General features: G+C 32.1%; 1 protein-coding gene across 6 annotated transcripts in view; it reads right to left on the reverse strand.

The window, feature by feature from the left end:
• Window positions 1-3,722: 3,722 nt before the first annotated feature.
• Window positions 3,723-12,184, reverse strand: part of G2E3 (G2/M-phase specific E3 ubiquitin protein ligase) — a 72,254-nt gene continuing 63,792 nt past the window's right edge. For 5 of the 6 annotated variants that reach the window (XM_036999491.2, XM_036999493.2, XM_017663533.3 and 2 more), the window contains 2 exons: window positions 6,428-6,618; window positions 3,723-5,555 (listed from right to left, as the gene is read on the reverse strand). In XM_036999491.2, the coding sequence (XP_036855386.1) occupies window positions 5,299-5,555; window positions 6,428-6,618 (448 nt within the window). In that variant the 3' untranslated portion in view covers window positions 3,723-5,298. Of the gene's footprint in view, window positions 5,556-6,427; window positions 6,619-8,322; window positions 11,616-12,184 lie in introns of those variants that run through there. The other variant, XM_036999494.2, reaches the window with a different exon arrangement.

A 12,184-nucleotide genomic window follows, 5' to 3' on the forward strand; every position in this document is an offset into this window, starting at 1 on the left:
AAGCAAAGCTCTGAAGGGCGGAGCCAAAGATTCCCGGGGGCCGGACCCGCCTTCTCCGTGACGACCCTCCCACACCCTCCGCCCTTTCCGCAGAACTTGGAAGACCCGGTGGAAAGCAATTGCCAAACGTTTAGGGTTTACTTTTCAGCTGCGGAATGCAAGGAATATTTATCCTATCTAATCAAGCCACAGCTTCTCAAATGGGAGTTGCTTTAAAGTGAGTAGGATAGGAGAATGGTGTAGTGCCAACAATTAACTGTTTGGTAGTTTACAGATCACTGAAGTGACAATAAGAGTTTAAGGATCATAGGACTAAAGTAAATGAAGATCCTGGAACAAAGAAGGCATTTTAAATGATAGCTTCCTCCTGTTTCCCAGTGCAGCTAAGTTTTCCCTTTGCTCCCTTTTCGTGGGGAAACAGGCAGTTCTGGAACATTGCTCTCATCTGGCAGATTTCTCAGTCTGCTACGGAAAATGGTCTGGCTTCAGGGTGTTTTGCCTACATGGGCACAGAAGCCAGGAAGGTACAAGACGGCAAACTGGCAATTTTTCCCCTTTCAATAACCACAAAATCACAAACCATTACTTTGGGTGAAAGGACGTGAGAGGACAGGGCGGTGTTTTAACGTACACTTGAAGCCTCGTGATGACAAGATGTACCCACGATAATTTTTAATTTAATCCATAGATTTTTTTTGAATGTCAAAACTGGATACACAATAACTCACTCATCTTAACGTTCGAGTTCACTAGTGACATCGCATTAGTTTTGAATATGTTCATTATGAAGCTGTACCAAATTCTGAAATGAGACTGTGCCTCAAAATTTGCTTTGAAGACTTAACATTCAAATTTATGAAATGTATTAAAAGTTACCATAACTACAAAGCAAAATTCTATTTCTAATTTCTCTAGTTCACAAATAAGTCATTTATTTTTATGACACTTAAAGACAGGTGATCTTTTAACACCATTAGGAAGCACCCTAGAACTGAACGTACATTATTTTCCTTGTAACTTTTTTCAACTTCTTTGAAGTATAACTGACAAAATTTGTAAGGTAATTAAAGGGTACATTGTGATTACTTTGATATATGTACACATCGTGAAAGGGTTCCCCCGATCTAGTTAATTGTCACATCCATCACCTATTTTTGGTGAGAACATTTCTTAGCAAACTTCAATATACACTGTTATCAACTATAGTCACCTTGTTGTTAGATTCTCAGACCATACTCACCTTATAGCTGAAAGTTTATTACTGCATTGTAAAATTATATGTGAAATCTATTTTAAAAAGTTCAAACTCATGAAAACAAGAGTAGAAAAGAGGCTACCAGGGGTTAGGGAGTGGGGAAAATAGGGAGCAGCTGGTAAAAGGTTATTAACCTACATTAAAATTACATCACATTTTAATAACTAATTGACATATTCACCAAGAAATTAACTGGAAGTTTTATTCAGTGCTATCACTAATATTTTGAAGGAATCACTATGATCTAGGTGTGTTGTAATAAAATGACATTTGCTGACAGAGGGGAAAGTTCTACTTCATTTTTTTGTTTCCATGGAACATAAAATATCCAGGCTTTCCCATCTTCCAGTATCTGAGAGTCCAATATTGTTCTTTCGGTAATTAGACTTTGAAATGCAAATCTACCATCTAACCATTTCAGTTCTATCACAGACTTTTCCCCAAGACTATATGACTATATTCATATAAAATGCTAAGACAATGTTTCTAACATTTATATGCAGTATATACATATGAAATGACAAAGACTGGACCAAGGAGTGCACATGGTGTGAGCAATAAATGTATAAAACTATGCCCCACACAACAGTGGCAGTAGACAAATAATCCTAAAGATGAGACTGAGTAAGGTATATTACATATTATTAGAATCAGGAAGAAACAAAATAAACCATGGCTTCACAGTGTTAACCTAATTTACTGTAGTCTTTTAGCTGACTTTACCTGTTGATTTTTGGGTTAAATAATTATCCTGGCAAACTTATTTTACTGTAGGAGATAGTTTTAACACAGAATACCTCAAAACAGCTCATTCAAGAGAGGTTTGTGGGTGTCAGGTAACAACTGCTTGCAGGGTCTCTCAAATGTGGAGAGTAAAGAATCTTGTATCTACTTAATCTTTCAGTATCTTAACATTGTTAAATCTTATCAAGTATTTTAGTTCATATAAGCCCTTCTCATTTAGTAGCATAAACATATTTATTTAGAAAACTCCATTATAAGTGTGTGTGTGTGTGTGTGTGTTTTGGTTACATCTGAAGTCTTATTTTAAAGAATGGGGAAAAAGGCTGACACATAAACTATCACCTAGCTTAACACCTGGCATACTGTAGGTATTGGAATATGTTTGGCGATTAGAAAAGATAAGAGTCAAAACAAGAACTTGAAAACTGGGTCTCTAAAGCCATCCAGATTTTCCTAAACTACAGGTCATACACATTCAGGTAACCCATCATTCAATGTTTTCTTATGCTTTGTATCACATTAGTTGAAAGCATAAAACTTGCATTGCATTGCTCGAGGTATAGAAACTAAATATTATAAAAGTAACAATGAAGCATGTGATAATCACCATATAAACAAATTACATATAAACAACCTTTTTCTAATCATTTTGTCATTACTGAAAGCTAAGGCAAAGTCACAGAGAAAACTTACCCATTATACTCTCTTTTACTTAGCATTTAGCATTAAGTACTTCCATATTAGGGAAAAAATAAGTTTTCACATAAAGGAGAAGCCAAAGTGAATTCTCAGTTAGTGATCAAATGAAGGCTTCTTACTTGGCCCAAACAAATAAATGGCTTACTCATAATATGGAAATTAAATATTACAATGTATAAAATTGTAAACTAGTTTCTGATGAGATATTTTAAAGAATCTTTAAATACTAACAGACTGTATAAAAGGCCTTCAGATGAAGTTACCATATCAAAAAGTTCAAAAACCTTAATAACAATTAATATAAAACTAACCAAAGATTATTAACAGTAGATGCTTAACAGGTGATTTTATGGGCTTCTTCAATATTGAGAGCAATAGAAAACAAGCTTGAAATATACAGCATGCAGATGATTAAAATATTTAAGAATACATATACACATTTATGTTTATAGTATAACTCCTTTTTAAAAATTCACATAAGAATTGTGCACTGACTATTAACAATGAATAGAGAAAAAAATATCAACCATTTGATATAGAAAACCTGCCAAAGAAATAAATAACCTGTATTCTGATATGCCTTGACTATATAGATTAATCTAAAAATCATACTAATGGAACATGCTTAAAACCAGCAAGCATTCTGCAGTATGACTATGCTTCACTTTAAAATGTGAATATCATAAATTATTTACACTACCTTATCCTAAGGCCCTATTTACACATAAGTGAAATGAGGACTTTCTAATTGTAGCCAACACAAGCACACTGCCTACCTACCATCCCTCCCTACCCAAAAAGATTTATGAATGTTTATCAGCTTTAGTCACCATGGTAGGGGAAATTTATTAAAAGTACAAGAAACCAGAAAATAGCTTTAATTAGTTTTTTTTTTGGTTGTATTGGTTTAATGGCTTTTTAAATTTTATAAAAACTAGGTAGGTTAAGAAATAAAGTAATCCCATTTATAAACACATTTGGAATAAAAGATATATGGTATGAAGCTTCTGTTAAATATGGAAACTTTTCTGATAATCAGTCCTTTAATTTTAATAATCAATTCAACATAAGATACATAAGTTCTTAAAAACTTAAAGTTAACATGAAACTTTAATTTGCTGGGTCTGTCAATAAGTGAAACAAAAGAATTATGTTTTACTTTTCTTCTTTGGTATTGATATATATATTACCATTATCAAGTCAATCATCTTATTTTTCTTTAAGAACATCAATAATTTTAAGGCTGTGTCTTTAGGATGATGAGAATATGGCAATAGACGATACCTGCTTTGTACATAAAGAAAAATGTGGTTAAAACCAAGCAATTTGCCTGTCAAAATGATTTAACTCTCATACAATTGCTTTGGTGGAAAACCGATTTATTGATAACAGATTAGGGATATTAGACTTTTCCAATTTATTCTTTTCCAAGAATATAAATATGGGGACATGACTGTGGGAATATATATCTTCAAATTGTTATATGATTCCATGTTACTTTTAGGTATTCTTTGACTTTCAGTAACAGTAATAAAGTTTAAAAAGAAAGGAAATGTAAACAGCTTATAGAACTAAACAATGAAACACAGAGTTATTTCTGCATAGTGAAATTAGGGAGGATTTTTCATATTTCTTACGTATTTCTACACTGATTATACACAGTTATTTCTGCATAGTGAAATTAGGGAGGATTTTTCATATTTCTTACATATTTCTACACTGATTATATAACAATAGATATTGCTCAAGAGCAAAGAAGGTAACTGTAAATAATGCAATGGTGCCAGGTTACCTATCATCAAACTATTTTGATAATAACTGTCATGTAGCCAAACCTACCACATGGCAATCCAGAGAGATCATTCAGATACCCAAAATGACTGTGGATCAGATGTATGATCCACATTGAGATGCAAAAAAAAAGATTACATGACTAATGCCAAGGCTTTAGAGAAGACTTTCTTAGTTTTTTTCAACTATATTTTATCCACCTTGGAAATGTTGTTTAAAAGACTATGGAATGTCCATAGATTCTAGAATATTAGTGCAATTCTGCTTCTTATATAATACTTCCCATTAGGATAATCTAATTACAGTGTGGGTCTTTTTTAATATAAATCAGTAATCTAAAAAGATTTTAAGCAACCAATTTGGTGCCATCCTAGAAAAGGATACATATAACACATACCCCTGAATATATGCACCTTTGATTTATATAACAGTATTTATCTATTAGCTTTTCTATTTAATGCTTTAAAATAAGGAGTAATTTGAAAACTGCATAAGCTAGAAAAATTGTGGCTAATCCTAATTTACAAAAATAGAGTGTAAGTTTTTTCTTATATACACCATACTGTTACACTTGAAGAAAGTCTGTATTGTTGCTCTAAAACTATTTATATTAAGGTTTATGAAGCATGTATAATAATTAAAAAGATCAAATATTTTTTGCTTAAGTGGCCAGAACATTCCTTTATGTTCGTATCATAAATTTTCTTGGGCAAGAAGCTGATAAGTTAGTTCAAAAGTGATAATGGAGATCGCTGAAACAGGAAGTTATCAATAGCAGCTTTCAAATAAGTATCTTTGTTCAAAACATTTTAATGTCCAATGTAGTGCGAACTTTCTTCTTTTTCTAGTCTTAGAGTATTTCTTATAGCAAAGTCCATATTTTCCTGAAATTCTTTGTATGTACTGGTGATTGGAAGAGTTAAACAGTTATTACACTTGTTCCTCAGAGGAAAATCCATATGAAGGCACTCAATTGAAGGAGTAGGTTTAAATCCAGCAGGTGGAATGGAATTGCAACCAGTTGCAAAAATAAGAATGTCTTCCACTGTTGTTGCAGATTTACCATCTGAAAAGTTTACCCAAAAGAGAAAAACAAAGAAAATAAATCCATGTTATACACTGCTACCATCACAGATGCTTCCCTAGAACTAGACTAGGAATGCTGAAAGGCAGAGACTCCCACATTTATCTTGGGCAAACCAAATCAATAAGTGTTTTAATGGGAAAACAGGACATTTAATAAATGTTTATTTGAATTTCAAAGTAGGACTTATAAAATTATCTAGTTAAATTAGTTTCTGTATATTTAAATATCTTCTCTAATATATAATTATCATATAGTTTAAGAGGTTCAATAGGTTTTGAAACTTCACCTTTTTGGGATATCACACTAGAAACAATTTTAAACCACGGCTTATCACTGTTTGATAAACTAGTTCATAAATCGAGAGAGAAAAACTAAATGTGTAAACATTTAAAACAACCAAACAGCAGCTAAAAAATTTCAACTGGGAGTTAAATTTTGTCCAATCTATTAAATGGAATGATTTTACGTTGTTACTGCTCAATGATAATTAGCATTCTCAGAGCCCTAACCAATGGATGAAGAATAATTAACTTTAACTTAAAATTGAAAAAGATGAAATGGATGATTAGCTTTAAGACTATTCTATGTTGTGGCAATCACTGACATGTTTAAAGTTTTCTAGGAAGAATATCTTACATTTCAAATTATCTAGAGGAAAACAAATTGCAAAATGTAATTTTATTCTATAACCTTTCCTCATCACCTTCAATTCAGTAAGCAAACTTGTTTTGAAATAAGGAATTAAATATGGAGTTAACAAATAAAAGTCTTATTACCAGAAAACTCAAAGAAATAAATATTCTGAAACAAACATGCTAAGGCATTTAAATAAAAATAAGACATCCACATACCCTCAACAGCCTGTAAATAACTGTTCCAAAACCCCAAAGCCTGTACGTCAGGTAACGTGTGTACTGTAAAAAGATCACTAAGGATTTTTGCAGAAAGATTCTCAGGTTTATGACAGAAGATGCTACAAAATGCTTCTGGGTAAGTCTGAATTTTCTCCAAAACACCAAGAGTTTTCAGACCCTGCTTAAAACTTAAGAGAAGAAAAACAATGAGCCCAGATTCACATACATGCTTGGTATTACCATACATTTCTAGCTAATTCATCACCACATATACTTTTATGTGAGGAAAGATATAAAAATATGGACATACTGTTGTATATGTTTTCAAATAAATAAATATATTAATATAAAATGAATATTTTAGATGTCTACATTACTTGGCTTTACAGAATAGTTTTAAAATTATGCTAACAATTTTCTATTAAGAGGAAAAAGTTGACATCTAAAGTATTTTACTCTTCAAAGCTAGACAGCATATAAAGGAAGTTTCTTAAAGATTGCAAAGAAAGAATGATAGATCCTAGCCACACAAAAATTTAAAACTTAGGTATAACTAAAAATAAATGAACAAAAACAAATAGGGAGAATATTTTTAATATACATGACAGAAAGCTAGTTTCTCTAATACACAAAAAATACAATCGTTTCACTAAAAGAACAGTCTAACAGGAACTTAGCAAAACACGAATGCATAAGGAACAAAATACAAGTAACAAATTCATTTTTAAAGTGCACATTCTCACTAGAAAGCAAAGAATGGAGGTATTTTTATTTTTATTTTTTGCCTATCAGACGGCTAAGCCTTACCTGTGGCTCTAGATTCCCTACCCACCTCCTCAGGTACCCTGCTATACTGATCTCATCTCCACATCTTTGAATAAGGAAAAAAAAATCACTCAATCCCACTTGTTTTCCTTAGAGACAACCTACTTGAAAAACTAACCTGCTAACTGTCTCCATTTCTTAATTTCCTATTCACTTTTCATCTGTAACTGTTTACATTTCAGGAAAAAAATGGCTTGGTTCATAAATAACCTCTTTCTATGGCAACAGTCTCCTGGTTTCCCCTTATTTCTCTAGCAATGTCTTTTTTTCAGTCTCTTATAAAACTTTACTTTGCCTTAATTGTTGCTCATGGATCTTTAACAAGACCCTTTCTCTTCTCCCTTTCTCTCTCCCATGACTTTATTTAGCAGGTGTACACTCATCACTATAAAATCTATTATCTACAGTCCAGAAATATATCCAACAGACTACTGGGTACCATATGTTTAAAGTACCCAAATACATTAAATCCAAAAGAAAGCTAATTGCCTTACTACCAAAATGTGAACCATAAATTAACAGTAAATGCTTCTACTATCCATCAAATTAGTAAGGTTAAATCTGAAAGTACCCATAGCTCTGCCATCCTCCATTCCTAACTACCAAGTCCTATAGGTTTCCTTTTCTGAAGTCCCTTTTATCTGCTCATTATCCATATACTCCTTTACCATCCTATAACAAACCACCTGCAGAGAAACTATTGTACCAGTTGTAGAAATCTCTCTCCAAGTTTATTTTCTATGGTGTAGACACAGAACTGTGCCAGATATGAACCCCAATATTGTCATTCATCCTGAGGTAGACTGAATGTAGGCTCCCAAAAAGGTATGTCCACATCCTATTCCCTGGAACCTGTGTGACCTTATTTGGAAAAAAGTCTAAACAGATATAATTAAGTTCAGGGTCTTGAGATCATGCTATGTACATTACCTGGGTTGGCTGTAAATCCAGTGACAAGTGTTTTTATAAGAGCCACACAAAGGAAAGGCCATGTGATAGACTCAGAGATTGGAGTTGTGCAATCAGAAGCCAAATAATGCCTAAAGTCACTAGAAGCTGGAAGAGACAAAGAATGGATTTGTCTCTTAAATTCCCAGAAAGAATGCAGCCCTGATGACAACTGGATTTTGTATTCCTAGCCTCCACAATTGTGGGAAAATAAATTTGTTGTAAGCCACTCTACTTTGATAATTTTTTACAGCAACCAAATGAAACTGATCCACACACACTCTTTAATGAACAGAAGTCCAAACTCCTTAACATGGCTTCCAATGCCCTCCACAAAACAACCCTTCCCTTTCTGCTTATCTCTGAAGTGAATTACAGCCAAAGTTCACTGTAAAAATTTTACTTTTAATAATCAAATATCTTAAGGTTACATAAAAATCTGGGGATTAACAGAAAACCACAAACTGTCATTTGATTTTAACAAATATTAACATTGTTTATCCGATTTTTAAGAAAAATATTGTTTACTAAATCCTGTCACTTTTTTTGTTCTCTTACTCTACAAAGGAAACTATTTGAAATTGTTATTTAACTACTATCTTGAAATTTTTACTATAGTCCACATTTCATTTTAGTTTCACAATATTTGTATCCCAGCTACTATTGCTCTGCTTGTTTTGAAGCATTTTATAAAGGGTATCATACTGTATTATTTATTTTTCTGCAAATTGCTTGAGAGTATTTTTTACTTATTTAACTATTATGATAGGAAATCTTCTATCACTTTATTTTGGACAATTGTACTGCCTTTTAAAAATGTTTTATTCCTTCCTGCCAATTTTTGTATTCACCTTTTAAAATCCAATTTACCTTCTATTTTAAAAGTTATACTAATTCTTATTTTTTAAATAATTACCTCAAGATTTTAATAGGCATATGAAATTTAAAGTGAATCAATGTATTTAGCCTCTTCCTGAACACAAGATCCTACAACACTTTAACTCTAATTGCTCTCATTCTTCCTATGCTACTTGAAATTTACTTTAGTTCCATATTGTAACACAAACTCCCCAATTAAACAACTTTTTTTTCAGTCTTTGGTTAACTCTAATGTCTACCCATTTTTTATCATTCCTTCTTGCAAACCTCCCTGCTAGAATCTTTGGCTTCTTGTACCCAGTTATCTTGCTAAACTCTTTATATAAGAATTTATTTATTTTAGGTAGACAATAAATGATAATTTAGTTCTTCCAATCCTTACTGACATTCCCTTATTCATTTAGTCTTGTTGCTTGGCAAGCATCTCCAGCATATTGTAGAGAAGAAAAAGTGGGTAATTATGTGTTATCATCAGCTGCTTGTAGCCTTATTATTATAATGTTGTATCTTATAATAATATTAAATATTATAGGAATGCCTACATTTCACCATTAGGGATAATGTTTGCTAAATGTTTAGAAGATACTCTTTATAGTGATATTTCGAATTGTTAGTTTAAAATTATATATAAATATTTAAATGTATTAAATGTTTTCTACATCTGTAATTGTATGATCATGGTTTTTCTGCTATTTTAGATCCTAATTATTTGCTTCAACTATTAACTCCTAAAAGATCCATGTTTAACATATTCCACTATTACCACACATTTAACAATTTCTGTGCCATCTTCTGTCAATTTTTGTTTATGTATCTTGAGGTCATGTTAGGTACAAACAGATTCAATACTATTTAGTTTTCCAATGGAATTTATTCTTTTTATCACCACTAGGATCACTTAAGGACAGGTTTGGTGGTGGTGGTGGTTTTTTAAGATTAGAATCTCATTATTTTTGCTTTACATTTATTTAAATGTAATTTTAATGTAAAGTATAAAATTTAATATCCTCTGTCTTTTAATACATGGGTCTAAGATACTTACATTTATAAAAATTACCAATCTATGTAAATTGTTTTTCTGCCTTATATTGTGCTTTCTCTGAACATGTGTTTTTCTTGTTTTAATCCCTTTTTCTTTCCACTGTAAGATTAAAACAAGGTTTATTTATCCTTCCATCCCCACACCAAACTGGTTTGTAAATTACACACATTTCTTGTTATTTTAGAATTTTCCTTAAAGAGATATATACTTGATTTGCCAATCTAAAGCTGATATTGCTTCCCTACTATTATCTCACCAAGTTCCTTAAAACAGTAAATCCAATCATATCCCAATAAATCCAATCATATCCCTTCTCTTACTACAGAATAATTTTTCTGTAGTATGTTATTTTAACAATTCCTTACCAAATATAGTTGTTTTTTAATAGCCAATGCTTGCTTTTTTTTTCATTTCTTTGTCTACAACTGCCTCTTATATCTACTTTTCCCTTCTGGGTTCAATTTCTGTCTTAAGTACGTATTTTATTAATCTCTTTAGGAAAAAAGTAAACTGTCCTCAAATGTCATTTCCTCTCAGTTCTGCCAAGTTATTACTTCCCATTTTCAATGTTGCTGTGACTGAAGTTTTTTCAGTCACAATTGATAATTCACTTTTACAGTAATACCTTTTTGTTCAGCATGCAGTTTCATCAAAAAGTCCACTCCTTTGACTCATTAAATAAACTCTGTGAATCTGAGGAACTTCTCAAGCAGTATTTTCTATAATTTTGCCCTGCCTCCTTCTTGTTTAATTAAATATATGTGTGGCACTATCTTATTCTAACTTTGATGATCCCTCGTTTTCAATTTCTTTCTCTGTTATGAGCAAATCCTCACATTCCTCTGAGATCACCAGTTTTCTCAGTTGCTTAGCATTTAACAATGACCAAGTTTTAATTTACATGATCATTTTTGTTTCTGCTTCCTTTTCTTGTTTTCTTCTGGGTCACTTAAATATTTTCTTTTCACTTCATTTTTATCTGTAGTGTTTTTGAGTATATTTTTGGTACAGTTTTTTTTTTAATAGTCTACTGGTGTCAATATTGTATCTGTTAAGTATAGAATCCTTCTCTCTCTTTAAGGCCCTATGACTTTTTCCTGTTTATAGTGTAACTTCCCAAATATTTCTTCTACATGCACTGTGAACTACATTAGACAATGTTATAGTTTTTGCCTCAACCATCAGACATATTTAGAAAACACAAGAGGAGAAGGAAAAATGCTTTTATTCTTTTCATTTTTCTTTCTTCCTGATGTTCTAAGATTCCATCTTAAAAAATTTGCTGTTTTGAAGAACTCCCATAGCCATTTTTTAGAGTAGGTCTGCTGGTGACAAGTTGTTTTTCTTTCATACAAGAATGTCTAGAGTTCCTCTTCTCTGTACTGTATGGTTCCTTGAGACCTGACATTCCCAGGTAGTCTGCCTTCATTTCTCCACCTTTCAAAGTCTTCTTATGCTAGTTTCATGTCATGTCCAGTATTTTTAACTGTACTTAGCAGGAGGAAGAGAGAGAGATGTTCTATTCCATGTTACCCAGAACTGTAAGCCCATGATTTTTCAACTTATAAGTGCTATTTGATTCAGTTCACAATTCATGCTTTTTTAATTCAATTGTTTTCCTTTATATCCCTGTAATAATACTTTCTTGTCTCATTCAGTTTGTTATTTAAATCTCTGACGTGCTATTCCCAAGTTAACCCTTGAACAACATGGGTTTGAATGACATAGGCCACTTACATGCAGGTTTTTTTCAAAAATATATATTGGAAGATTTTTTAGAGATTTGCGACTATTTGAAAACATGTTCTTTTCTAGCTTACTTTACTGTTAAACTACAGTACATAATACACATAACATACAAAATATGTGTTAATTGACCTTTTGTGTTATCAAAAGGCTTCCAGTTGACAGTAGGCTATTAGTAGTTAAGTTTTTGAGGCATCAAAAATTACACATGGATTTTGACTGTGGAGATGGGGAGGGCTGTCAGTACCCCCAACCCTCCCCCTACATTATTCAAGGGTAATTTTACTTGCTTTTTTGGATGGTTATGCATTTTG

This window comes from Manis javanica, chromosome 8 (genome assembly GCF_040802235.1).
Source record: "Manis javanica isolate MJ-LG chromosome 8, MJ_LKY, whole genome shotgun sequence".
Classification (NCBI taxonomy): domain Eukaryota; kingdom Metazoa; phylum Chordata; class Mammalia; order Pholidota; family Manidae; genus Manis; species Manis javanica.